Below are 25,397 nucleotides of genomic sequence, written 5' to 3' on the forward strand. Positions count from 1 at the left end.
TCAGGCAGCGCCAGGTTGTGCTCAGACTCCAACCTCCACAGCACCACCGAGCAATTAGTCATCATTTCGTGCTCTGCAATTTACTTTGCTCTGTGCCATCCCATTAGTTGCTAAATGCTGTGTTTTGGGGAGGTCAGCAGGGCAAGCTGGGGCTGCACCAGTGATTGCTGCAGGTCAGCAGCTGAGAGGAGGCTGTGCCACCCCTCCAGGGCAGCTGTGCCGGAGGAAATCCTTGGCATGGGAGCAGGCAAAGCATTTGCTCTGCCAGCAATGGGTTTGAAAGCAAGCAGGGAACGGGATGCATCCCTTCAGCCACATTTGATTCCCTTCAGCCCCAGGAAACACCCAAAGCAGGGCAGAACCCTTCACTTGCAGTGTGCAGCCCTTGGCAGCTGCCTGCAGGGATGGCTCTCCCCACGGCTGCTGTGCCCAGAAGCCCCCCGCGGGCAGCCTGCTGATTGTGCAGGGCTTCAGCAGCAGCAGCTGTGGGAACAAGATGAAAAGGCTGTGAAATCCTTCCTGAGCAGCAGGAAGAAGCCCAGCAGCCCAGAGCCCTTTGAGGGACACAGCAGCTCCCACCCTGCTGGGCTTGGAGCTGTGCAATCTCAGCACCACCCTGCTGGCAAGAGAGAACCCAGGCTGTCCTCTCTTTGTCTCCTTACTCCACTGGTTTTGATTCCTCAGGGCTTCTCCCAGCTGAAGTGACATCCCACTTGCTGTCAAGGCATGGCCAGCACCCAGCAGCTCCAGCTCTGCTCTTCCCCTGATGAAAATCAGTGCTTTATCCATGTCTGGGTCCAAGCAGGAGGTCATCTGCTCTGCTGGGGAATGTGGAATGCCAAAAGCAATTGAAGAGTTGAAACTAAAGCAGCAGCTCAGGGTTTCTGCAGCCTCCCAAGCAAGCTGAGCCATGGGTGATTCAGAGGCTCCTGGGACCCTTTCCTCCTCCTCTTTGCTTAAAGCTGAATTAAATGTCTGAGTTGCTCTCTGTGGATGAGGGCTGCACACCCCCAGAGCTGCTGCTGCTGCAGAGGGCCAACAGCCTGAGCACAGCCAAGGGACAGAGGGAGGAACTGCCCAGCAAAACTCCCTCCTGGGGTCTCCAGCTCTAGTCCAGGCACTCCAAAGCCAGTGTGAAGTTCAATCTGGATGAGAGCTTTACTGGAAACAAGGCAGAGCCCCCAGATCCACAGCAAAACAAAGTGGGGGCCTCGTGTCCCCCTTTGCAGAGCAGTGCCTACCCCTGAGCCCTGGGAGAGCTGAGCTGGGCTGCTTAGAGCTACACCAGAGGAGCTTCAATTCCCAATCAAAAGCTAATTGCATTTTTGCTCATTACCTGTGCTAGGCCTTGCTTACTTCCCCTGGTAATTTTCTGCCCCTCAATCTTCCTTAGTAAGCACTCCACAAGGCAGGGCAGCCTGGCTCTCTGGATTTACAGCAGCAGAGCAGCAGTTAATGCTCCTCAGCCTAATAATCCTTTCCTTTAGGGGCAGCTCCCAAGCACATGGGCCAGGCTCACACCCCCATTGATCCTCCTGCCTGCTCAGGACTCAGACTGGGTCTTAGGAAGAAGTTCTTCCCCAGGAGGGTGGTGAGAGCCTGGCACAGGCTGCCCAGGGAGGTGGTGGAAGCCTCATCCCTGGAGGTGTTTTGCAGCCAGGCTGGAGGTGGCTGTGAGCAACCTGCTGCAGTGTGAGGTGTCCCTGCCCATGGCAGGGGGTTGGGACTGGCTGAGCCTTGAGGTCCCTTCCAACCCTGACAGCTCTGTGATTCTGTGGCTCCCTGTTGCTGGTGGCTCCAGGAAGCAAAGCCAGCCCTGGGCTTGCTTTTGTCAACCTACCCAGGGCAGGAACAGCCCAGGCCAGCAGAGCCTGAGCAGAGAGCTGCTCCTCCATCTTTCCAGCATGTCCCCAATTGCAGAGCTAGCCCTGCTGCAGCAGCCACATTTCATCCTTGGCTATGTCAGAGCAGGAGACTATTCTACTGCTCCCACACTGGAACAGCTGCATGGATGCAGCTTTGGCCTCCACAGGAAGGAAGGAAGGACAGAAAAGGCTCTGCTGTATCACACACTCTTGGTGCTCTCCTCCAGCCCACAGCCCTCTGCAGAGACCCCAGCCATGCCAAGGCAAACATCCTGAGGCACCTTCCCATGAAGCAGCCACACCTCTGAAGAGGGTGGGGGGGAACCATCCCTCCCCCTCCATGCTGAGAAGCCAACAGGATCCTGAAGGTCTCTTCCAACCTGGTCTGTTCTATTCTGTTCTATTCCAGGAACTTTGCTTGCAAGGAAAGCCAAGATCCCACCTGGAACCCAGTGCTTTGCTGCATCAGGCCACCCCAGCACAGCACTGCCTCCCCCCAGGCCCTGGGCAGAGTCAGAGTCCAGGTGAGAGGGTGATGTTAGCACCATAGTTTATTTAGGGGGGTGGGGGAGAGGCACAGCCCTGAGGAGAGACACCTGCTGCACAGCCCAGCCCACAGGGAGCCAGGGGCCAGCTTCAAACGGGGGTCAGCCCAAAGCACATCCCCTGCCCTCCCCCTGGAGGAGCAGGGAGCCACTCCATCCACAAGCCATGCAGGAACCCTCACAAAAGCCATTCCTGAGGTACCAGAGCGTCCAGCAGGACAGGCAGGCAGGCTGGGAGGGGCACAGGCTGCTCCAGGCTGCTGAGTGCTTCTGCTGTACCCCAGCCAGGTCTTGCTGCTGGCTCCCCAGCCCTCCCTTGGCTGCCTGGCCATCAGGAGCCCCAGCCCTGCATTCCACACACTAGCCAGCACTTAGCCCCAGCTATCACAATGAAACCCATCTCCCCTGGGAGCAGAAGGGAAAACTCCACCTCACAGCCCCACAGCCTGGCAGAGGTTATTGCTTCTGTGGTTCCCCCTTTCCCTCCTGACAAAACAGGAACCAAAAGCCCACCTTTAAAGCAATAAAATAAAATTAAGGCAAAAGCAAACCAAAAGGGGGAACAAACAAAAGGGCAGAGCAATCCTTCATGACAAGATCAAGGTCCTTGATGTGTGACTCTGTTTCAGCATGCCCAGAAACTGTCGAGCTTTCTCCTGCATGAAGAGTTGGTCTTGGGTTCCACCACAGGCTACTGCTTTCCAAGCCCTGGTCATCTGGAGAGGGGAGAGAAAGCCAAGGTGGGTAAGGCAGAGGATGAACACAACATCCATCTCCTGTTGTTCAAAGGCAGCATAAATAAGTCCCAGAACCCCAGCAGAGTGAGGGCTGGAAGGGACCTCTGGAGATCACCTAGGTCAGCCTCCCCACCCTGTGCTAAAGCAGGGTGACCCACGGCTGGGTGCCCAGGATGGCAGTGTCCAGGCAGGCTTGGGATGTCTCCAGAGGAGGAGAAATGGAAGTGCTGAAGCAGGTTTTATACTAAGAAGGGGCAGGGACTCTGTGGCTGAGCAGCATGTGTTTGTCAGGAGGAAGAGCTTTCACAGGACAGCTCTAATGCAGGGAGAGATGCAACCTGCAGTCCTGAAGACTGAACCAAGGCTGCTCAGCCAGGCACCACTCACCTGGGATGGGAGGGCACCCCCACACCTGCAGAGAGCCCCCCAGCCCCCAGCTGCAGCTTCCCCCCTCCCCAGGGAGCTCACTAACTCCATCCCCACTCAAGCTACCAGAGAGCTCCCATGGCTTGGCCCAAGGCAGCACCTGCAGACTGGTCCCAGTCTCCTTCTCCAAGCCCTGCTAACAAGGCAAGGAGCTCTCTGCCTGCACACACAGGGAGTGGGGAAGATTTGAGAGCACAAGGAAGTGTTTGTGTCCCACAGGGCATCTGCAGCTGCTGTGACTCCAGCACAACCCAGACACAACTGTGTGGAGCTGAGGAACAGAGCAGCTGCAAGAGCTCCATCCTCAGCACAAGGCCCAGGGGGGCACATGTCAGCTGAGCTCTGCACTGCCAGGGGCTCAGGTATGCTGCAGGGCAAAGCCAGCCTGTGCTGCCCACAGCCTTCACCACCACCACCCAGAGGCACCCTAAAAATCACAGGGGGGGAAAACACCTTTGGGGTCAGCATTGGCACAGCACTTGGCAGACTTTGGGGTCAGCATTGACACAGCACTTGGCAGACTTGCCATGCCCAGAGAAACAAGACAGAAGAACCTGCTGCTGTCTGCCCAAGGAGAGCTCACTGGAAACAGGGAGGTTGACTTCACTGCTGGATCAATCATCCCACTTCCTTGATGGAGTGGGAGAAGCAGCAGCCTCCCATGGGGAAATCCAGGGCCAAACACACTAAGCAGGCCACAGGTGAGATCTGCCACAGGGCTCTGAGCCCCTGCAGAAAGGCAGGAGTGCAAAGAGGCAGGAGGAAGCTGCAGCTCAGCAGCATCTCCAAACCTTGGTGCTAAGACAGCCCTGATGCCTCCACAGGAGAGCACAGTGCCTCCTCTCCTCACTCCTGCTGCTGAGGAGGGGCAAGGGCAGCACTACCAGCTGACCTCCTGCCTGGGAACTGAAGGGCTTACTGGTGCTGGTGGTCTGAAGTGGCTTGGCATTTTCCTGTAGGACATCTTCTCTGGCTGCACTTGCACAAAGGCCCTGTTGAGCAAGCCACTGTCATTCTTCCTGCTGGAGGAGGAGAGGCTCAGGGACCTGGACAGGAAATTCACAGGCTGCAAAGAAGGAGGAAAAAAATAATGTAAGCAGCAAGTTAATGTGCCCCCAAATAAATCCCTGGCCTGGCCAAAAGGCCAGCTAACAAGCTCAGCCCTTCACCCACACCCACATGTGTGCTCAGAGGCAGCTGCAGGCGGCAAAACTCCCACCATGGCTCTGTGCTGACTCCCTCTGGAGCAGGAGCTGCTTCCACCTGTGCTGGGAGCCCTCACCTGGGTTCTTTTGAAGCAGACAGTCTTGGGCAGGGCAGGCACATTCTGTGTCATGTCTTCATCCACAATGTCCAGGGCCAGAGACTTCCTGACCTTCTTGATGGGACTCCTGCGCAGCTGTGGGGACAGGGTTCAAACAGGGGTCACCAAAAAGCACCCAGAGACCTCCCAGCCCAAGGGCCCAGATTCAAACAGGGGTCACCAAAAAGCACCCAGAGACCTCCCACCCTCAGAGCCCAGATTCAAACAGGGGTCAGCAGCAAGCACCCAGAGACCTCCCAGCCCAAGGGCCCAGATTCAAACAGGGCTCACCAAAAAGCACTCAGAGACCTCCCACCCCAAGGGCCCAGATTCAAACAGGGGTCACCAAAAAGCACTCAGAGACCTCCCACCCCAAGGGCCCAGATTCAAACAGGGGTCACCAAAAAGCACTCAGAGACCTCCCAGCCCAAGAGCCCAGATTCAAACAGGGGTCACCAAAAAGCACCCAGAGACCTCCCAGCCCAAGGGCCCAGATTCAAACAGGGGTCAGCAGCAAGCACCCAGAGACCTCCCAGCCCAAGGGCCCAGATTCAAACAGGGGTCAGCAGCAAGCACCCAGAGACCTCCCAGCCCAAGGGCCCAGATTCAAACAGGGGTCAGCAGCAAGAACCCAGAGACCTCCCAGCCCAAGGGCCCAGATTCAAACAGGGGTCAGCAGCAAGCACCCAGAGACCTCCCAGCCCAAGGGCCCAGATTCAAACAGGGGTCAGCAGCAAGCACCCAGAGACCTCCCAGCCCAAGGGCCCAGATTCAAACAGGGGTCAGCAGCAAGCACCCAGAGACCTCCCAGCCCAAGGGCCCAGATTCAAACAGGGGTCAGCAGCAAGCACCCAGAGCCCTCCCAGCCCAAGGGCCCAGATTCAAACAGGGGTCAGCAGCAAGCACCCAGAGACCTCCCAGCCCAAGGGCCCAGATTCAAACAGGGGTCACCAAAAAGCACTCAGAGACCTCCCAGCCCAAGGGCCCAGATTCAAACAGGGGTCACCAAAAAGCACTCAGAGACCTCCCAGCCCAAGAGCCCAGATTCAAACAGGGGTCACCAGCAAGCACCCAGAGACCTCCCAGCCCAAGGGCCCAGATTCAAACAAGGGTCAGCAGCAAGCACCCAGAGACCTCCCAGCCCAAGGGCCCAGATTCAAACAGGGGTCACGAAAAAGCACCCAGAGACCTCCCACCCTCAGAGCCCAGGGTGCACAGCCAGCACACATCACCCCAGGGCTGCACTGCCCCCATGGGAAGGCCACAAGCTGCAGCCTTTCCCACCCCAGGGCAGTGCAGCTTCCAGGGCTCTCCTCCTGCCACCCAGAGCCACTGATTTCACAGAAGCCCAGAAGGGTTTCAGTTGGAAAAGCCTTTAAAGATCATCCAGCCCAACCCTCTTCTATCTGTGCCAAGGCTGGTGCTAAGCCATGTCCCTCAGCACATCTCTGCCTTCCAGCCCCTCCCTGGGCAGCCTGTGTTTGAGAACCCTTTCATGGGATTGTCTTCCAATACCCAACCTAAACCTCCCCTGGTGCAACTTGAGGCCATTTCCCCTTGTCCTACCACTTGCTACCTGAGGGAACACCACAGCCCTTGCTCCAGTCTCCTTTCAGGAAGTTGTAGAGAGGCAGGCTCTCCCCTCAGCCTCCTTTACTCCAGGCTAAACAATCCCAGGTCCCTCAGTTGCTCCTCCCTAGCCCTGCTCTCCAGACCCTTCACCAGCTTTGCTGCCCCTTCTCTGGGCCTTGGGTCACTGATCCAGCCTGTCCAGGTCCCTCTGCAGAGCCTGCCCATCCTGAGGAAGATCAACACTCCCTCCCACCTTGGTGCCATCTGCAAACTCTCTGAGGGTGCCCTCAGTCCCCTCAGCCTGGTCACTGATAAAGAGGCTCACAAACAGCTCCCAGTGCTGAGCACTGTGGAACATGACTTGTTACTGGCCAGCAGCTCAAAGCCAAAGCTCCTTTCAGCAGGAGAGGGAAGCCACCAAAGCTTTCCCACAGCATTCTGGGTGCCCAGCTTGCCACAGATGCTCCACACTGCCATGGCTCTAGTTCTGGACACGGCATCTCCTGCCCTGCTCCCAGTTCATCCCAGCCAGGGCACAGCTGGACACGCTCCCAGCAGGCCTTAGCCTCAGGCACCCCTCAAGCAGCAGCCACAGGCCACAGACTTTCTGGTATCCACATCAGGGTGAACAAAGCTGGGCAGAACACCCCTCAGGCAGCAGGCTCTAGGTGTAAAATCATCTCACCCCTTGTTTCCTCTTCTGTTTCTCAGGCTTGACATCGTCCTCTATGATAAGCTCGATGCCAGCTTCGCTCCGCAGCACCTCTGTCAGGTCTTCCTCCAGGTGAGGAGTCTGGGGCTGGAGTCAAAAGGAGCAGCACCAGACAGTCACCACTGCCATGCTGCCCAGACTCACCAGGGCTCCTCTGGAGGGGTGAGGGGAGCCCAAGCACAAAGCCAACCTCTTCACTTCCCCCCTGGGAACGAGAGCTCTGTTGGCCTGACCGAGGCACAGGATCCCCAGAGGCACAGCCTCCTCAGCTGAGCAACCAAGGGAGCAGGGGGCCTGGGGTGCTGGCAACTGCCATCCCCACAACACTCACCCTGAGAGGCCCAGTGCCTCAGGGGTGCCAGCTCCTTGGTTTCCCTCAAGGCCAGCAGCAGCCAAACACTGCCCCTGCCTGAAGGGCAAGGTCTGGGCCTTCTGAGCTGGTTGAGAGAGGAGCTGAAGGCCTTGTGGCTACTGAGATGTTCACCATGGCAAGGGCCCCTCCAACCCTCCCAGCTCAGCCTGCCACTACAAAGCAGTGTTTTGTCACAGCACAGGTAACAGCTGGCTCACAGCCCTGCTGCCACCTCCCCCATCTCCCCTTGCTTCCCCCCCCAGTCCCAGACCTGCCCAGCACTCACCAGAGGCTTGATGGGGCCATATTTCTCCAGGGCATTTTTGAAAGGTGTGGGGGTGTGAGGGGTGTTGTCCACCACATACTTCTGATCTGGTGTGACAAACCTGGCAGCAGAGAGGGACAGATGAGGGATCAGACATGCTGTCACCCACACAAACCACCCCCCAGCCTCCTAAACCCTCTCATTACATGAGCCACTGCACAGAGAGGGGGCAGCAGCAGAAGCTTCCTTCTTGGCTGGATTATTCCTGGGGCTGAAGCAGGGCAAACAGGCAGGGAGGAGCCCTGAGCAGGGAAAAAGCTTTAGATGGGCCAGCTGCCAAGCACCCCTGCACAGCACCAGCCTGGCACAGGCAGCATGCAGCAAGCCTGCTCTGCAGTGCTGCTGCTGGTGGATCTGCTCAGGCCCAGCACAGGCTTGGGACAGTCACAGCTAGACCAGCAGAAGCCCTGGGTGCAGATGCACTTAGAGCAGGCCAAAGCAGCTCAAAGTGCCTTGACAGGAGAGCTGCTGTGGACCATGCTAACAGCAGAGTGGTTTTGCTAGCACAGCCAGCACCCCCAGACACTGCACTGCTGCAGCCTTCCAGTATTTGAAGGGAGCTGCTGAAGAGGGACTTTTCACTAAGGCATGGAGTGACAGGAGGAGGAATGGAAGCCTCAAGCTGGAAGAGGCTGCATTTAAATTAGATAGTAGGAAGGAATTCTTCACCTCAAAGGTGGTGAGACACTGCAACAGACTGCCCAGAGAAGCTGGGGAGGCTCCAAGCCTGGAAGTGCTCAAAGCCAGGCTGGATGGGAACCTGAGCAACCTGGTCTAGCAGGAGGTGTCCCTGACCAGGGCAAGGGGGTTGGAACTGGATGATCTTTAAGGCCCTTTCCAACCTGAGCATGCTCTGTGGTTCAGTCTGCCAGCAGAACACTGCCTGTGCAGATCAGCCCTGCCCACCTGCCTGCTAGGGCCTTGGACTGCCTCTCAGGTCAGGCAAAGCAGAGGGGGCAGAGCCACAGGGATGGATCTCTGGAATGGGTTGCCCAGGGAGGTGGTTGGGGTGGTTGTCCCTGGAGGTGTTTAAGCCCAGGCTGGATGAGGCTCTGGCCAGCCTGATCTAGTGTGGGGTGTCCCTGCCCATGGCAGGGGGGTTGGAACTGGCTGAGCATTGTGGTCCCTTCCAACCCTGACTGATACTGTGATACTATGATCTGAGGACATCAAATCCCTGCTGGCACAGGGCTCACCCCAACGTTTCCCAGCCACAGGAGGCAGGAGTGCCCCCAGCAGCTGAGCACAGCACTGCTCACTTGGCTGCACCCCAGGCAGATGGCACAGCTGCTCCCTGCAGCTCACAGGAGCTGTCTCTGGTGGCTGACAACACAGCTTGAAGGACATGCCCCAGCCTGCCCTGCCCCTCTCAGAAGGCTCAGGAGCAGGAGCAGAGCTGCTGCCCAGGGGAGGGAGCAAGAGGAGGAAAGGACTCACGCTGAGTTCTTCTGGAGCAGAGGGGTCTTGTCCCTGTGCAGAGGGGTGGTGACAATCACCTTCTGGCTGCACACAGGTGTGGAGGTCAGAGATGGGTTCTCCAGTTCCAGTGTATCCTGCTTGGTCCAAAAGTTTAAGAACTGCACAGCACAGGAAAGAAAGAGAGGAGGCTCAGTCTCAGCACCAAGTCATGGCTTGCTCCTACACAGCAGGGAAACTCTGAAGCAGGGACAATCCTCCCATAGCAAGTGGCACAAGAGGGATCTGTCCCAGTACAAAGCAGGGCTACCCTCATGGACTCAGACACTCCTGTACATGGAGAGACACATGGAAGCTTGCTGGGAGTTGCCTCATCCCCACAAGGATTATTCAGCTCCCACAAGGGAGGAGCTGATATGACAACAAGCAGCTACAGGGTGGGAAAGAAGTCTCTCCTTGCACTGGTCCAGATAAGATCAAGCAAATGGTGAAAGAGATAAAGCCAGCCTCCCAAAAGGCTTTGCCCACCTCAGGCTGCCCAGTGTGAGGGATGCCCACACGACACAACAGTCTGCAAGGCAACAGGTTTTGCCCTGAGCTACCTTCACAGCATAAACTGTGAGGAGACAGCCAACTGCCTCAGCTCTGCCAGGATTTTACTGCAGGCCAACTTCACTGCCAGATGGAACAAAGCTTGTACCCAAGAACCAACTGGAAGAGAGAAGTTCTGTGTGGAACAGCCAGTGATGGCTGAAGCTCAGACTGAGAGGCAAGACATGCTGTTGGCTTTCCCAGCCTCACTCCAGGCCTTCCAGCATCTTGCACTCTGCAGAGCTACTCACTCCAGGTCCCACTCAGATTTCCCAGGGCTGTTTTGACCTTGCATTTGAGGTCCACCTGAAAATGGCTGTCACTGTCCTGTGGTGCTCTCCCCTGTGCCACCCAGGGCTGCAGAAACAGGGGAGAGAAAGGCCTGGAAGGCACAAGGTAGTCGTGGTCTGACCAACAGCAGCTGTGGGAGCTGTGCTGGGGAAAGCAGCACACACTGCACAAGACACTAGTGGGAGTGAACAGCAGAGTGCTCCAAGACACAGAGCTCCACAGGTGTGTGCTCACAGGAGGGTGGCATGGGCTGAAAGACTCTCAGTTCCTTTTGCAACAAAGGCAAAGCCAGGAACACTTTCCTAAGCACAGCAGCTCAGGGCTCTGCACCAGGTGTGTGCTGCTGACCCTGTCTGCATGGCCTCACTGGAAACAAACAGGGGAAGCCACTTGTTGGCACTCTGCTACCCAGAGCTGGGGCAGCAATGCCCTGGGGACAGAAGGACCATGCCCTGGGACAGAAGGACCATGCCCTGGGACAGAAGGACCATGCCCTGCAGCAACCCTGCAGCAGGCAGGCACACAGTGCTGCTACTTCCTCGCAGAGGGCACACACCCTGCCCATCACCCAGGACAACTGGGCTTCCCTGGCACTGCAAGTGCTCCCAGAGGAGCTCCCAGAGACAGAAGAGCAGCACTGGAGGCTGTCAGAACCCCGCTCTGCCCCTTGCTTTAGCACAGACACACCCTGTGCACTGGCACTGCCTCAGCCAAGGGAGGAGAAACACAAAGCTGGCAGAGCTGATGGGAAACCCTGGCATGAAAGCAACTAGATAGAGCACTAAGAGGGTTACCAGCTCAGAGGTGAGCCCCAGCAGAGCACAGCCTGGGCTCTGGCCTTGCCCTGTACCTGAGATGGAGAGAAAGGCAGTGTCTTGACGGGGGTGCTCTTGGGCGTCATGCTGTTGCAGGAGTCGAGGAAGGAGAGGCTGGTGCTGGTGGCACTCTCTGTGACAGGGGAAAGGGAGATCTTCCTCTTCTTCTGCCTCTTCAGCACGGAGGGGGGCGTGCCAAAGCTGCCCTCGGCGTGGGGAGAGATGGGGATGAGCTCCCCCTTGCTGCTCTTGCTCAGGTCGGAGATGGTGTGGCCGTCCAGGCGGTACTCGGTGACGTTGGGCAGGGCCGGCGCTGGCTTGCTGGGGCTCTGCCTCACCGGGCTGCTGCTGCTGCTGCTGCTGCCAGCAGAGGGTTCCTCAGGCAGGTCAAACTGGGTCAGGTCACACCACCCATCCGGGTCCTGCACACAAGGGCAACCATCACAGAACCCTTTGGGTTGGAAGAGCCCTCTGAGATCACCCAGCAGGCCGAGCAGCACCGCCAGCTCACCGCTAACCCATGGCCCTCCGCATCACATCCACACAGCCCTGGAAGCCCTCCAGGGATGGCAACTCCAGCACTGCCCTGGGCAGCCTGGGCCAGGGCCTGACAGCCCTTTGGGGGAAGAAGTTGTTCCTCATCTCCAACCTAAACCTCCCTGGGTGCAGCCTGAGGCCAGCAGCCCCGGAAGGAAAACTAAGCAGCCAGCTGGTGAACTACAGGGAATGTGTGAGACTGGCCCAGCTTCTGCAAGGAGCCCTGCTCCCCTCTGCTGCCAGCACAGCTGAGAACCAGGCTGGGGAAGAGACCCAGCTGAAAGCTGCTGCTTGTGCACAGGGCACACTTCCCTCTTTCTGTAAAGCTGGTTTCCCAGCTCAGTTCACAGCACAGCTGCACAAACAGCTGCACCCCCGCACAGAAGGGGCAAAGCAAAGCAGCTGGGGATAGGGCTGGCCAGAGGGTTGAATGAAGGGACTGTCACCAAACACACCACCCAGCCACATCACTGCAGCTGGGCACACAGCTCTGCTGTGGCCACATCGTTGAGAGCAGATTAAAAACAACTTAGACCGGTTCAGAGGTCAGCTGCTTCACAGCTCAGCCCCACCAGCACCCAAGGCACCTCACAAGCAGCCCCTAAGGACCCACCGATGGGCCATTAAGCCTTGGGCACAGGCTCTCTGCCCTCCCATACACATGCAAGGAGGATCCTTCACAGCTGATCAGACCATCAGCTCCTCAGGCAGGGTGGTGCCTGCAGTGACATCTCCCTGCAGGGCAGCAGAGCGCTGTGGTGATTCCAGCCAGCCTCCCTCGCTGCTTGGCTGGCCCCAACACACCACTACCTCCACGGGAAGCAAAGGGTGCTAGCACTCCAGCACGAGGGGTCTGGCCCTGTTCCCAGTCACTCCTGTCCTATCCCAACCCATAACAGGAGGGAAAGGAAAGCCAGTGAGCATGAGCCTGAACTGTTGTGAGACTGAGAGCTGAGAACACTGACTGATAAAGGCCTTGAGATTAGATTTGCCAGCACCTCCAGTCTCTACCATACCACTCATGCCCAAGGACATCCAGCTAGGGGAATTTCCAAGCCCAGAGCTGGAAAGGCCTAATCCAGCCCTGGAGCAGAGAGGGTGGGAAGCCACAAGCCAATGACAGAGCCAGCTCTCCTCAGGTTGCCCACACTAAATGCACTCAGGGGCAAAAGGTGGGGATCAGCCTCCCTGGAAGAGCAAAGGGTTGTTACTTACAGACTCAATCATGTCCAGAGCTTCAGTGAAGGCTGGCACAGATGATGGGTACAAATAGCTGGCAGCTTCAACCACCCACTTGTAGGGTGAGGTGACAGAGGAAGAGGCATCCTCAGGCACTGCATCCTCAGGGCTGGTCTCTGCCAGTTCAGCAGCTGGCAGCTCGGCAGGTAGCTCCTGAACGCCTGTCACTTCCTCATCACTGCCACACTCTTCCTTCATTTCAGAGGCACTGACTGGCCAGCTGGGCAGCACTCTCTGCACACACAACAGAGAAAATCCAGCCATTAGTAGAAACCAAGGGAAGGGCCAAGCCTGGTGACAAGGAGCAGGAGTCCCCAGGCACGCTCAGCTCCCCCTGCTCTCTCATTCAGCTTGCTTCACATCCCCATTCCCCCTCCATCCCACAGAACATCTGAGCAAGAGTCTGTGCACCACAAGCAGCACAGGACTGGGCTGAGCAGGGAGCACTGATCCTGCACTTCCTGCTGTCCAAGGGCCTGCCTTGGCAAACCACACACTGTCTGCAAGAACAAACCCAACTGTGCACTTCCCCTACTGCTGTATATCCAGCAACAAGGAACACATCATCTCTTCACCATGCCCCCCACACTGTCTGAAGCAGCCTCCCTCTCCCACCAGCAACAGCACAACAGAGCCAAAAGCCATTGTGGGTCTCCAAGACAAGCCTGTTAGCAGAGCAGGGCAGCTGGCACAGCTGCCTGCTGTAAAAGTGCTGGTGCAGTACCTGGCTGCCTGGTTGACTTTGGCTCTCTTTGTCATCCACCTCCACCAGCAAGTACAGTGCCTTGGACTCTTTAGTTTCACTGAGGAAACCTCCTGTGTCCACCTTCCTCTTGATGGTGGAGTTCCAGTGATTCTTCACAGCATTGTCAGTCCTGCAGGAGAGAGAAAACAGGGGTCAGGGGTGACCTTATTGCTCTCTACAACTACCTGAAGGGAGGTTGTAGACAGGCAGAGGTTGGTCTCCTCTCCCAGGCAAACAGCACCAGAACAAGAGGACACAGTCTCAGGCTGTGCCAGGGGAGGTTTAGGCTGGAGGTTAGGAGGAAGTTTTACACAGAGAGTGATTGCCCATTGGAATGAGCTGCCTGGGGAGGTGGTGGAGTCACCATCCCTGGAGGTGCTCAGGAGGAGACTTGACAGGGTGCTTGGTAGCATGGTTTAGTTGATTAGGTGGTGTTGGATGGTAGGTTGGACAGGATGATCTTAAAGGTCTCTTCCAACCTGCTCTATTCTATTCTATCCTAAGCCAGCATTGGCAGCAGGCTGGAAGCAGAGCCCACAGCTCCTGCAGGCCCTCAGCCCCACCCCGCACATGAGCCCCACACCTGCGCCCCCCCGGCTCCCCCATCTGGGAAGGCAGCAGCGAGCAGAGGCCCTACCTGCCAGGCAGCAGCTTGGCAATCTCTGCCCAGCGATTGCCCAGCACCTTGTGGGCCTCGAAAATGATGCGGTCCTCCTCCTCCGTCCAGGAGGACTTCTTGACCTCGGGGTTGAGGTGGTTGTGCCAGCGCTCGCGGCACTGCTTCCCCAGCCGCCCCTTCAGGTGCTTGGCGATCAGCGTCCACTGCTTGGTGCCGTACTTCTTCACCAGCTCGATGACCTGGGGGAGGGAAACGAGGACATGGAAGCAGGGAGGGGAAGGTCAGTAACAGTCATGCAGTGCTACAGGCTGGGGACAGAGTGGCTGGAGAGCGGCCTGGAAGAGAGGGACCTGGGGGTACTGGTCTGAACATGAGCCAGCAGTGTGCCCAGGTGGCCAAGAAGGCCAACGGCATCCTGGCCTGCATCAGGAGCAGTGTGGCCAGCAGGAGCAGGGAGGTCATTCTGCCCCTGGACTCAGCACTGGTTAGGCCACACCTCGAGTCCTGTGTCCAGTTCTCCTCAGTTTAGGAAAGATGTTGAGCTGCTGGAAGGTGTCCAGAGAAGGGCAACAAATTTGGTGAGGGGTCTGGAGCACAGCCCTGTGAGGAGAGGCTGAGGGAGCTGGGGTTGCTTAGCCTGGAGAAGAGGAGGCTCAGGGGAGACCTTATTGCTCTCTGCAACTCCCTGAAGGGAGGTTGTAGCCAGGTGGGAGTTGGTCTCTTCTCCCAGGCACCCAGCACCAGAACAAGAGGACACAGTCTCGAGCTGTGCCAGGGGAGGTTTAGGCTGAATGCTAGGAAGAAGTTCTTCCCAGCAAGAGAGATTGGCCATTGGGATGTCTGCCCAGGGAGGTGGTGGAGTCACCATCACTGGAGGTGTTTAGGAAGAGACTGAATAAGGCACTTGGTGCCATGGCTTAGTTGATTAGATGGTGTTGGATGATAGGTTGGACTCAATTACCTCAAAGGTCTTTTCCAACCTGGTTAATTCTATTCTATTCTACCTCAAGGCTTTGCTCTTCACCTCTCCTGCAACCAGGTTAAAGCAGACACAGAAAGTTGATCCTTAGGAGGGATCCAGCACTGCCAATGAGGTGACCCAGAGCCTGGGAGCAATGATTCAGCCACGTGTCTGAAGGAGGCTGTTCCCAAGCAGACTTTGTGCCACATGGCAGCTACGAAAGCAGAAGATGAGGTGGAGACTGGCAGGTGGACCAGGGGCAGAGAGGCCCAGATTTAGGCACACATGCCCATTTCTCAGCAAGGGCCAAGTCTGACATGCCCCAGTGCTCCTCTGCCCTCCCTATTCAGAGCCTGGCTGCATGATAACATTCCCTATCAGCCCTGCACTGATCTGCACACTGGGCACAGCCTCCTTTTAAGTGTGCCACACCAAGGAGAGGGCAAAGCTGCAGCTCCATGTCCTGCTAGCACCAGGATGCACATCATGATCTCCAAAGCATAAAACCAAAAATAGCCACTTAAGAGCCACCCACTTTGTCATTTCCTCTTCACCCAGGGCTTGGTCATGCCTGCCTGAGGCTCAATGCAAATGCTTCTGGGCACAGAATCTGTTCTGAGCCCCTGTGGCATGCCCATGGCAAGATGAAACAGTCAGGATGAAACAGTCCACTGCCTGCAACATTCAGCCCACCAAAACCTTAACAGAGGAGGCTGAAGGCTTCTCCAAGAGCATTTCCACCCTGGCCAGCTGCACTCAGCTGAATGTTGTGGGTAGGCAGGTGATGTTCACAATGCTCTTGGCTCATAACACATCCCTGCTGCAGACTCTTGACCAGCAAGCAGAGACAAACAGACCAAAGACTCCAATCTGAGGCACAGGTTAAGATGCTGAAGTGTCTGCAGGGCAAAGCAATGTGCAGTGTTAGGAGGGGAAAGCTGGAGCCCAGCCTGGCAGAGTCAGGACATGCAAAGGGAAAGCAGGCAGCAACTACTCTGCTGTAGGAAGGTGGAAGGACACCATGAGAAGCTTCCTGAGAACATGCTTGACAGAACACCAAGATAGGAAGCAAAAGGCTCTGTTACAGCCTGTAATGGGACCAAAATGGAAAGAAATGGGGCAGCAGAAGTGTTACAAAGACAAAGGAGAACATTTTGCAGCCAAAAAAGCTTGGTACAAGTTGGACTTCACTCCAGCTTCTCAGAAGCACATCAGCATGGTGAGGCTGAGCTGGCCTCTCTCAGCTCACACTAGAATCAGCAGAGAAAGAGGCTCATAAAAGTCACAGTCACCCAGACATCACACACCCACTGCAGCCTGTCTACTGTGGCACAGGAAATGCCAGCTCTCTTTTCCCTTCAGTCCAACATGGCAGGTCAGGTGGAGGTCTGCCAGCAGGCAGATGAATTGATTCCCTTCTCTGCTCTCTCCCTTGGCAGCCTACTGCAGCAGCACTGTGTGAAAAGGAGAAGGTGTTTAGCTGAAGAGGCATGGAGCTGCTCCAGCACATCATGACCAGAGCTACGTTAGGCTGCTTGGAACAGGTCAGAGTTGCTCTCAGGGTTATCCACCACTTGAAAGAATTACCCACAGCTTAGAAAGAGACACAAGGGTCTGACACCTCCAGAGAGCCACAGTCCAGCACTCAGATCCTCTCCTTTCAGCTCTGACTTACCTTTTGGTCCTCCTCTTTGGTCCATGGGCCCTTAACCAAGTCTGGATTCAGCACCCTGAGCCACCGGTACTGACACTGCTGATCGCTGCGGTTCTAGGAGGCATGAGAAGAACCACACCTTAGAGTGGAGGCCCCAAAGGCAGTCCCACACACACAAGCTGCCCCCCAAGAACATGCAGAAGCACATGGAGAATACATGCTATGATTAGCAGAGCCTCAGGGACCTCAATTTCCCACCCCAGCTCCAACACTTGCCCTTGAGGGTGCCTGTGCAGGAAGGCCTCCCTGCCCTGAAGGAGCAGATGGAGGTGCAGCCACAGAACAGCCTCCCACTGTGCAGGGTGCTGCACAGACACAGACCACCAGGGCAAGGAGCACAAGGAGCAACATGCAAACCCTGCCATCCCCAGCTGGGCAAGGAGGCACTTACAGGAAAGTGACTGGCCAGGAACTTCCAGTCATTCTGCCCATAATGTCTGACTAACATCTTCAGCTGCTCGTCCTGCAAAGAACAGAGACATTCACTTCCACACCCACTGAGCACCCCTGGACTGAGAGCATCAGGGGAACAAGCTGGGTATCGTGTCAAGGAGAGGGGGTTTGCATTCTGTGTTCAGGGGAAGAAGGGAGCTCACACCATCCTTTAGCAGTGCTGCAGTACATGGAGCCCAATTACAGCCACAGAACTGTTTAGGTTGGAAAAGGTCATTTAGGTCATCAAGTCTAACCATCAACCCAGCACAGCCAGGCCACACTAAACCACGTCCCTTAGCACCACATCTGCACAGCTCTTCAATCCCTCCAGGAATGGGGACTCCACCACTGCCACAGGCAGCCTGTTCCAGGCCTTGACAAGCCTCTCAGGGAATACATTGTTCCTCATGTTCAACTTGAACCTCCCCTGGGGCAACCTGAAGCCATTTTCTCCCACCCTGATACTTGGGAGAAAAGACCAACAGCTACCTGGTTCCAACCTCTTGTCAGGAAGTTACAGAGTGAGGTCTCCCTTCAACTTCCTTCTCTCCCAGCTAAACAACTCCAGTTCCCTCAGCCCATGTTCACAGAGCTTGTTCCCCAGAGCCTTCACCAGCTTTGCTGCCCTTCTGTGGACCTGGCTCCAGCACCTTAATGTCCTTCTGGCAGTGAGGAGCCCAAACCAGAACACAGCAATTGGAACAGCTTGGTTCTGGGCTCTGCACTAGGGCAAGCTCATACAGCAAATACAAAACAAGAGCTCAGCTCTGTTCCAGTCCAGTCTGGTTCAAACCTTCTGGCCAAGGCTACCTGTTTGTAGAGCCCACTACACCCCTGACCAGACAGTCCATCTCCCAGCTCAGCCACTGCTTTTGTCTGCCCAAGAAAGCTGACTGGTTTCTTTTGTCTGCCCAAGAAAGCTGACTGGTTTAGGTGTATCAGCAGCAGCTCAGTGGTCTACTGCCTTTCACTGCTCCAGGACTCCATAGCACTTCTCTCCTGAAGCCTGCCCTAGCTAAGCTGTGCCCACACTTAGAGCTCACAGAAAGCCCACTACAGGTGTCTCATGCCTGTGTGCTGTGGCTGGGAAAACTAAGGCATGAAATCATTACCTGCTCTGATCCCTGCACAAAGACCTCCTCACTTGGTGTTCTGACCCCAGGGCAGACAGGACATCTTGTAGTCCTCACACAGAACAAAAATGATGGAGGGACTGGCAGGAGGGAAGAGAATATCCCAACTAGTTTCAGGCTCTCAGCCAAGATGACTAAGCCATCTCAATGCTCCCTGCTTTTGCTAGAGAAAAGGGAGGGCATTTCCAGGGTGCAATTTAGCTTCCTGGAGGCCTCAGCCATCCCTTGGAACTCCTCTTTGCTCACAAGAGCTCTGCAGACAGCAGATGCCTCACTCAGGGCAAGATGGTTGGAGTTCTTGCTCACCAGACTACACTTCCAGCTCCCACGTATCTCCCAGCCTCACAAAGACCTTATCTGACACCAGGAAAACAGACATATGGCCTCCCCCAGGAGCAAGGCAGCAGGAGGTGGTGCTGTGACCAGGAGGTAAGAACTGGGGTGGAAGCACCGAGCCCTGGGTGCCATGCCATGTCAGAGGCATCTGCTCTCACCCAAGTGCCAGGCTCCTACTCACCTCTTCTTGTGTCCACTTGACTTTGCACCTGCCGTCCCGCTGCTCCGGCACATCCGAGTCAGTGTCCTGGCAGTGCAGCTCATCCTGCTCCTCACTGGAGAGCAGCAAGTACAGATTAAAATGCAGCAGAGGGAACAACCTCCACCATGCAGAGCTGAGCTCCAGATCTACTCCCTTCCAGCACTGAGACTGAATACTTCACAGACATTTGCCCAGACCCCCCCAGGTTTCAAGGAGTCCCTCAGCTTTTAGCTCCTGGTGCATCCTGGCAGGTTTTATGCTGTCGAGAGCAGGGAAAGGAGAGTTTCTCCTGCTTTCTGCCCCCTCCTGTCCTCTGGGAGGACACTGCCTCCATTTCCCCTCCTCACAGCTCGGCAGGCCCTCAGACAGCTGTATTAAGAACAGAGGGACGTAAGGAGCAGCCAGTGCTGGGAGAGCAGCTCCCTGCACACCGACCCCCACTCCGCCCTGTCACCCCCTGCTCCCAGGCAGAGACAGCCAGGCCCTGGCCCAGCTCCCGGCTAGAGCCAAGATGCTGCTTTGGAGCGGGCCTCGGCCCGGGAAGGGTGCTGCCGGGGCTGCGGGAGCGCGGCCCTGCCCGCAGCGCTGCCTGCAGCCCTCAGCGCTGCCTGCAGCCCGCCAACTCGCCTGCCCGGCTGGAGAGCGGGAACGGGCTGAGCCCGCGCAGCGGGGAGGGAGATCCCCGCCGCTGCCGCGCTGCGGCGGGAAGGCGCGGAGCCGCCGCACGGCTCCTCAGGGTCTGCACTCACCCGCGGCTGCGGCGCGCCATGGCGGGGCCGGGGCCGGGGCCGGGCCCAGCACCGGGAGCGGGAGGCGGCAGGGCCGGGAGGCGGCGGCGGCGGCGCCACTTTTCCTATCTCGCGCCAACAGCGCCCCCCCTGCGCGGGGCCGGGCCGCGCATGCGCGGGGCCGCCGCCCGCACAAAGAGGCGCGCGCGGGAGGGCGCCCGCTCGCACCGCCCCTAGGCGGCCACCCGCCACCGAGCCCCGCTAGAGACCGGGGGGCGACACCATCCCCATCCCCACCTCCCCGGGTTACCTCTGCGGCACCCAGAAAGGTGGCTTCGGGGTGCCCCGAGCAGCCCCTCAGAGCACGGCTGTGCTCAGCCATGGGCAGCGAGCTCCTGTAGCCACAGCCCTGCCCTGCGCCCCGTCAAGAGGGGCCAAAAAAAACCCATTAAAAGTAACAAACCACCTTCCCCACGGGGCTTCTGCAGCCCCGGGGGTGCACTATAGAGTCCCTCAAGAGAGGGTGAGGCCGATCCGTGCTAGAGGAGCGGAGCTGGCCAGGCAGCGGCACTGTGACACCACACCAGTGACAGCTACTGACACGCCGGCACCTGGTGCTCTGCGCCTCGGGCTCCTGCCGGCTTCACGCTGCCCCTCCCTACTCTCTGTGCAGATGGAACTTCCTGGGCTGCAGTGTGTGTCTGCTGCCCCTTGTCCTGTCACCAGGCACCACTGAAAAGAGTCTGGCCTCATCCTCTTGCCTGCCCATCTTTAGCTCTCGCTGCACATTGATCAGATCCCCTCTCAGGCTGCTCTTCTCCAGGCTAAACAATCCCAGGGCTCTCAGCCTTTCCTCATCAGAGATGCTCCAGTCCCCTCAGCATCCTTGTAGCCTTTACTGGACTCTCCCAGTAGTTTCCTGTCTCTCTTGACCTGGGAAGCCCAGAACTGGATGCAGTACTCCAGGTGTAGCTTCACTAAGGCAGAGTAGAGCAGGAGGAGAACCTCCCTTGCTGGTCACACTCTTCTTAATGTATCCCAGAAGACTGCTTGCCTTGGCCATGGGGACACATTGCTGGCTCAAAGTAGGAGCTGAAAAGGCCTTGGTTCTGTGTAAGTCCTGCTCAGCAATAGCTAAAACATCCCTGTGTCATCAACACTGTTGGCAGCACAAATCCTCTCTTGGACAACCCAGAACTGAACACAGTATTACAAACGTGGTCTCACTAGGACTGAGCAGAGGCAGCACCATCTATACTGTCCACATTAAACCTGTGCTTGTAGATGTTCCAGGCCAGCATTTCAGAGCAAATATTACAAAATCATCTTGTTGAGGACCCTGCTAGAGTGTTGTGTCCAGGCAGAAAGGCTCTACGTATCCTCCTGCCACAGAGGACCACAACTCCTGCAGACACCCCCAGGGCTGCCCACTTACAGGCTACAAACTCCACCAAGCCCTCGAAGGACTTCAGCAGGGAGCTCCAAATGAGCAAACAATCCCCACCTCCCTCTCCCAAACTAGCTTAATTAGGAAATTAACTCATTAACGACTTACCAGAAGTATAAAACCGCTAGAAGCGACACTGGCAAGAAAGGATCAGGCTCTCAAAGGAGGTTTCTGTGGAAGCTGAAGGTAAGTTATACACTTTAGTCTGTTCTCTTAGCATGCTTTTTTTTTCTCCACATACCAATTTACTTATCTTTAAGGAAAGAGTACTTTAGTCCCATAAAGACTTTCCTTCTACAGTGACCACTCAGCTCCTCTTGGCAGCAAATTCAGGAGGTTGGTTGGGGTTTTTTTTAATCTGTTTTTAAAGTGTTCAGTATAAAAATGGCTTCAGCCTAGGGTAGCTGCTTCCTCTGACCTGCCTGGTTTCCTCTGAGGCTGGCTGGAGGCTACTGGTGGTGAGAACTTCCTTCCCAGCATAAAGGAGACTTCTAGTCATGAATCAGAAGACAGGGATGTATGGCATGAGACCTACCAAAAAGACCTGTCCCTCAGGGCCATCATGGGGAACCTATGTGAGCTATGGGAAAGGCCTACAGGTGAGGGTTGCCATGTAAAAGAAGAGCTTCTCTTCACCTTCTCCCATCCTAACCAGAGCCTGGTTTCAGTGCTTCCCTCTCCAAGAGACTCTAAGTGGGGCTAACGATCCTCTGACTTGAGGAACAAGGGGAAAAGCAGTTCCACCATAGTACCAGTAACAGATGGAAAGGTTTGCTAAGGCTCTCTACACCACGTACAAAGCTGTAAGTAGTGGTACCTGGGCTGAGGCTGAATAAATACAACTCTAGGGAGGTTCCACAATGATCTTTAAGCAACAAGTAGGCCATGGTGCTTTTGTATTGCTCTAAAAGCCGATGGCAGGCTGGGTGGCCACCTACCTGTCCTGGGTCCTACTCAGCTGCTCACTCCCCCAAGCACAGCCAAAACAGGATTGTGCAGAGAGCAGTGCTGCTACTCCAAGTTTGCAACTCCTCAACAAACACTAATGAACAAATAACATGCTTGCTCTAACAGGAACATCCTCAATAAGCCTGAGAGCAGTGGGACTCTGCACTATGCTGTCCACCAGGAGACATGGTACCAGCATCCTGACCGTAAAAGAAGCCCTGGAAAACGGGTTTGTGGCTGTGTCCTCCAGCCATAGCCATCCCTCTCCTGTCCGAAGTTATTACATGGATTTTAGCAGTGCTTCCAAACCAGACGCCTGGGAGGTTCTCATGGACTTGGACAGTGCAACAAAAGGCAGTTCCCTGTGCATTGTCCAGCAGCCAGAGTCTCTGAGCAGCTGTGTGAAGACTGACCTGCACAGCCTCACCCAGGGCATCTCTGACCTCAGCCAGGCCACCTTTAACCTCTCTAGTTGGCCTTGTGAGCACTCCAGCAGAGCTGGCTCCCTGATGGATATCGCCTTGCAGAACACCTCAACGCCGTGCAGGAAAGAAAAGCAGCCCAAACCGCAGGACAGCCTGCTCGCCAAGAGCACTGAGCTCACCTGTGACTTCTCAGCCCTGGGGAAGACACCAGCGCCCAGATGGGAGATCTCGGCAATAAAAGATCCCCTGGATACCAGCCTGTCTCTTGATGTGAGCACCGAGGAGATGAAGCTACTGGGATGCTCCAAACTGGACCCATCGCCCCTGGAGACATCTGTGGTAATTCCTTTGGCTTGGCCTGGAGCTTTCAAAAAGCATCCTATGCTGCTCCACAGGTCTGCCACCCTCGGGACCCAGCTTGAGTGATCCTGACCCCATCCCTGTTTCTGCATCAGGCTCTGTGATGCTGCTGCTGCTGCCCTGGGGCACGGGGAGGCTGCGAGGTGCCATCCTGGGGACCTTCTGTGCCACAGAGGAGCTGCCACCCATCCACGCTGCGGCACAGAAGGTGAAGCCCTCCTGCCCTGCCCTGCCCTGAGCCAGTGGCCGCTCACACGGGGTGACAGGTTCAGCGTCTCCCCCCGGGGTGCCAGACACGGCCAGCTGCAGGATGCAGGAGGCTGTTGATGGCAGCCCCCAAAAGCCGGCCGCGGCTCAGCTGCAGCTCTGCTGCCACCCGCCCCTTCGCACCTCCCCCCTCGCTGTCTGGTGTATTGATGCAATAAAGGTTTGGATTTCACTCTCTGCCTGCTCTCTGCTTGCCGGCCCGGCCCGCGGCTCCGGCCGGGACCCCGAACGGGCCCAGCCGCCGGTTGCGGCCCCACGCCGCCCCACGGCCTCTCCGGGGCCGCCCCGTAGCTCCGCGGCCCGGCCGCCTCCACCCACCCGGCCGCCGCCGCAAGATGGCCTGGCCGGGCCGGGCCGGGCGCCGCCGGTCCCTGCGCGAGGAGCACCGAGCACGGCGGCAGGCACCGGCCCCGCCGCTGCCGCTGCCTCCGCTGCCGGCCAGCCCCGCTCCCAGCTGCGCGGCCCGCGGCCGCCCCGCCCGCCCCCGTTACCTGGCAGAGGCGCCCGCGGCGGTCTCGGTGACGATGGGGTGCCGCAGCGCCGCCCCGGCTCCCGCAGCCCGGCCATGGCGGCGGAGCTGGCCGGGCTGCCGGGGCCGGCCGGCTGCTGCGGCCCGCCGCTGCCCACGGGGAGCGCGGGCAGGGAGGCGGCGGCGGCGGCCGGGGCTGGGGATCCCTCTTCTGGCACACTGGGAGAAAAACAGCCCGAGAGCGGCGGGGCCGGCGCGGGCGGCGGCAGCGCTGGGGAAAGCGGCTCCAGGGCCCTCCGCGCTGCCCCGCCGCCGGCAGCTGGGTCCAGGACTTCTCTGCTCGTCCCAACGGCAGGAATTCACCACCGCGAGTGTCAGCCGACCCTGCAGCTCCAGGCCGAGGGAGAGAACCGAGCCCACCCCGAAGCCTCCACCCTGCTGCAGATGGCTCTGCTCTCCTCTCAGGGCTTCCCACCTTCACACACCTGCTCCCTCTCATTTTTTTTTCCTATCGGTGCATACAGGGGACACAAAAGACCCGGAAATTTACTTGTTTAAACCGTTTCCCAGGCCACTTAGAGCTTGCTGGAGAACCTTTCTACTCTTCCACCTCTTCTTGCAGGGATAGATGAAAGAAATCCCATTCCATGAGAGGACAGGGACAATGAAGGGCAAGCATCAAGAGCTGATTGGAACCAACTTCTGTGAACTACAACGATTTAATTACTATACAAACCCCCTGGCTGAGCAGTGTGCCTAACCTCCCAGTGGCCTAGCCTCACTTCTTGAGAGCCTTTCACCTCTTTGTACTCCTCCAAAATTCTGTCACCAGCCACCAACCCCACGTGCATCACATTCACATGACCAAAGCAAGCACTTCTGTTTGCAAAACAATAGTTACAGTCCTTCCAGAGGGCCACAGGGACAGCTTGGAAAGGCAGAGGCAAGCTAGTGCCTCCACATGTATGTCACACTGCAGACCAGCCAGCCAGGGCAAAAATCTCTTCCTTCAGAGAGGCACAGCAGGCAAAGAGTAAACAGGGAGCTGCTTGCATTCCCTGCCTGCTCAGGTGATGTGTTTCTAATTCATGTTGCAACATCAGGAACAGGTGACAGAAAAATGGCCCAGAAAGGGCGTACAGTTTGAAGTATAAACACCAGAGAAGAGCACAAACCAAATCTGTAACTGGGGAGAGGGTGACACAGTTGTTTGGTTCGGCTGCAGCCTGTGCTGGCTGACTGGCACTGATAAAGCTGAGGACAGATTAGGCTTATTGTGTAAATCTGTAGCTGGAATGTGCAAAGTACTCTGTGTGACAAACAGAAACTGTGTCCTTAAACTGAAATCAACCAAAGATTAAGAAGTGAAGCATTTCAAACACGCTGCTGCAAAGCAGACAGGGCTGCAGAAGCAGCAGAAACACAAACACTGCTGCTGATACTCTGTTGGCACACCTGAGCCCATGAGCAACTTTGCAGGTGCTCTGGGGGCACCTCCTTAGGAAAACCTCTGCCAAGCTGGTGTGAGAAGCATGAAGAGCAGATCTTTAGTGGGATAAAGATCTTTTGCAAAATGCAGCTTTGGTGTCAAAAATGTAGCAGAGCAAGAGATGGGAGACTCCTCTGGGCAGCCTGCTCCAGGCCTCCAGCACCCTCACAGCAAGTAAATTTCTCCTCCTGTTCAGAGGGAACCTCCTGGGTTCCAGTTTGTGCCTGCTGCCACTTGTCCTGTCACTGGACACCACTGAAAAGAGTCTGGCCCCATCCTCTTGTCCTATTGCTTGTTCCTTGGGAGAAGAGACCAACCCTGACCTGGCTCCAGCCTCCTTTCAGGGAGCTGTGAGCAAGAAAGTCTCCCCTCAGCCTCTTTTTCTCCCTTAGC

At 56.9% G+C, this 25,397-nt stretch overlaps 1 protein-coding gene across 3 annotated transcripts; it reads right to left on the reverse strand.

Annotated features, from left to right (window-relative positions):
* Positions 1–2,384: 2,384 nt before the first annotated feature.
* Positions 2,385–23,673, reverse strand: MYBL2 (MYB proto-oncogene like 2). 3 transcript variants are annotated; one of them, XM_068150112.1, is made up of 15 exons: positions 23,538–23,673; positions 21,155–21,226; positions 18,851–18,944; positions 17,157–17,228; positions 16,727–16,819; positions 14,109–14,329; positions 13,451–13,601; positions 12,703–12,960; positions 10,986–11,372; positions 9,275–9,414; positions 7,799–7,898; positions 7,134–7,247; positions 4,856–4,972; positions 4,493–4,639; positions 2,385–3,126 (listed from the first exon to the last, which is right to left on the reverse strand). In XM_068150112.1, exons 4-15 carry the CDS (start codon positions 17,211–17,213, stop codon positions 2,998–3,000), a joined length of 1,914 nt encoding a protein of 637 aa, XP_068006213.1. In that variant the 5' UTR covers positions 17,214–17,228; positions 18,851–18,944; positions 21,155–21,226; positions 23,538–23,673; the 3' UTR covers positions 2,385–2,997. The 3 variants fall into 3 exon arrangements, with proteins under 3 accessions (XP_068006213.1, XP_068006214.1, XP_068006212.1); XM_068150113.1 differs by lacking the exon at positions 23,538–23,673 and adding an exon at positions 22,599–22,651; XM_068150111.1 differs by lacking the exons at positions 21,155–21,226; positions 23,538–23,673 and adding an exon at positions 19,621–19,669.
* Positions 23,674–25,397: the final 1,724 nt, after the last annotated feature.

This window comes from Melanerpes formicivorus, unplaced genomic scaffold (assembly GCF_026170545.1).
Source record: "Melanerpes formicivorus ecotype bairdi unplaced genomic scaffold, bMelFor1.0.p_v2 SCAF_19, whole genome shotgun sequence".
Taxonomy (NCBI): Eukaryota; Metazoa; Chordata; class Aves; order Piciformes; family Picidae; genus Melanerpes; species Melanerpes formicivorus.

What these genes read in the sequence shown, in the direction of transcription:
- MYBL2 (XM_068150111.1), bottom strand. Translation starts at nt 19,640, where the DNA reads ATGGCGCGCCGCAGCCGCGG. An exon ending in ATGGCGCGCCGCAGCCGCGG is followed by an intron (nt 18,945 to 19,620) that starts GTGAGTGCAGAC and finishes GCTGCTCTCCAG; the next exon opens with TGAGGAGCAGGATGAGCTGC. An exon ending in ATGGCCCCATCAAGCCTCTG is followed by an intron (nt 7,248 to 7,798) that starts GTGAGTGCTGGG and finishes TTTTGACTCCAG; the next exon opens with CCCCAGACTCCTCACCTGGA.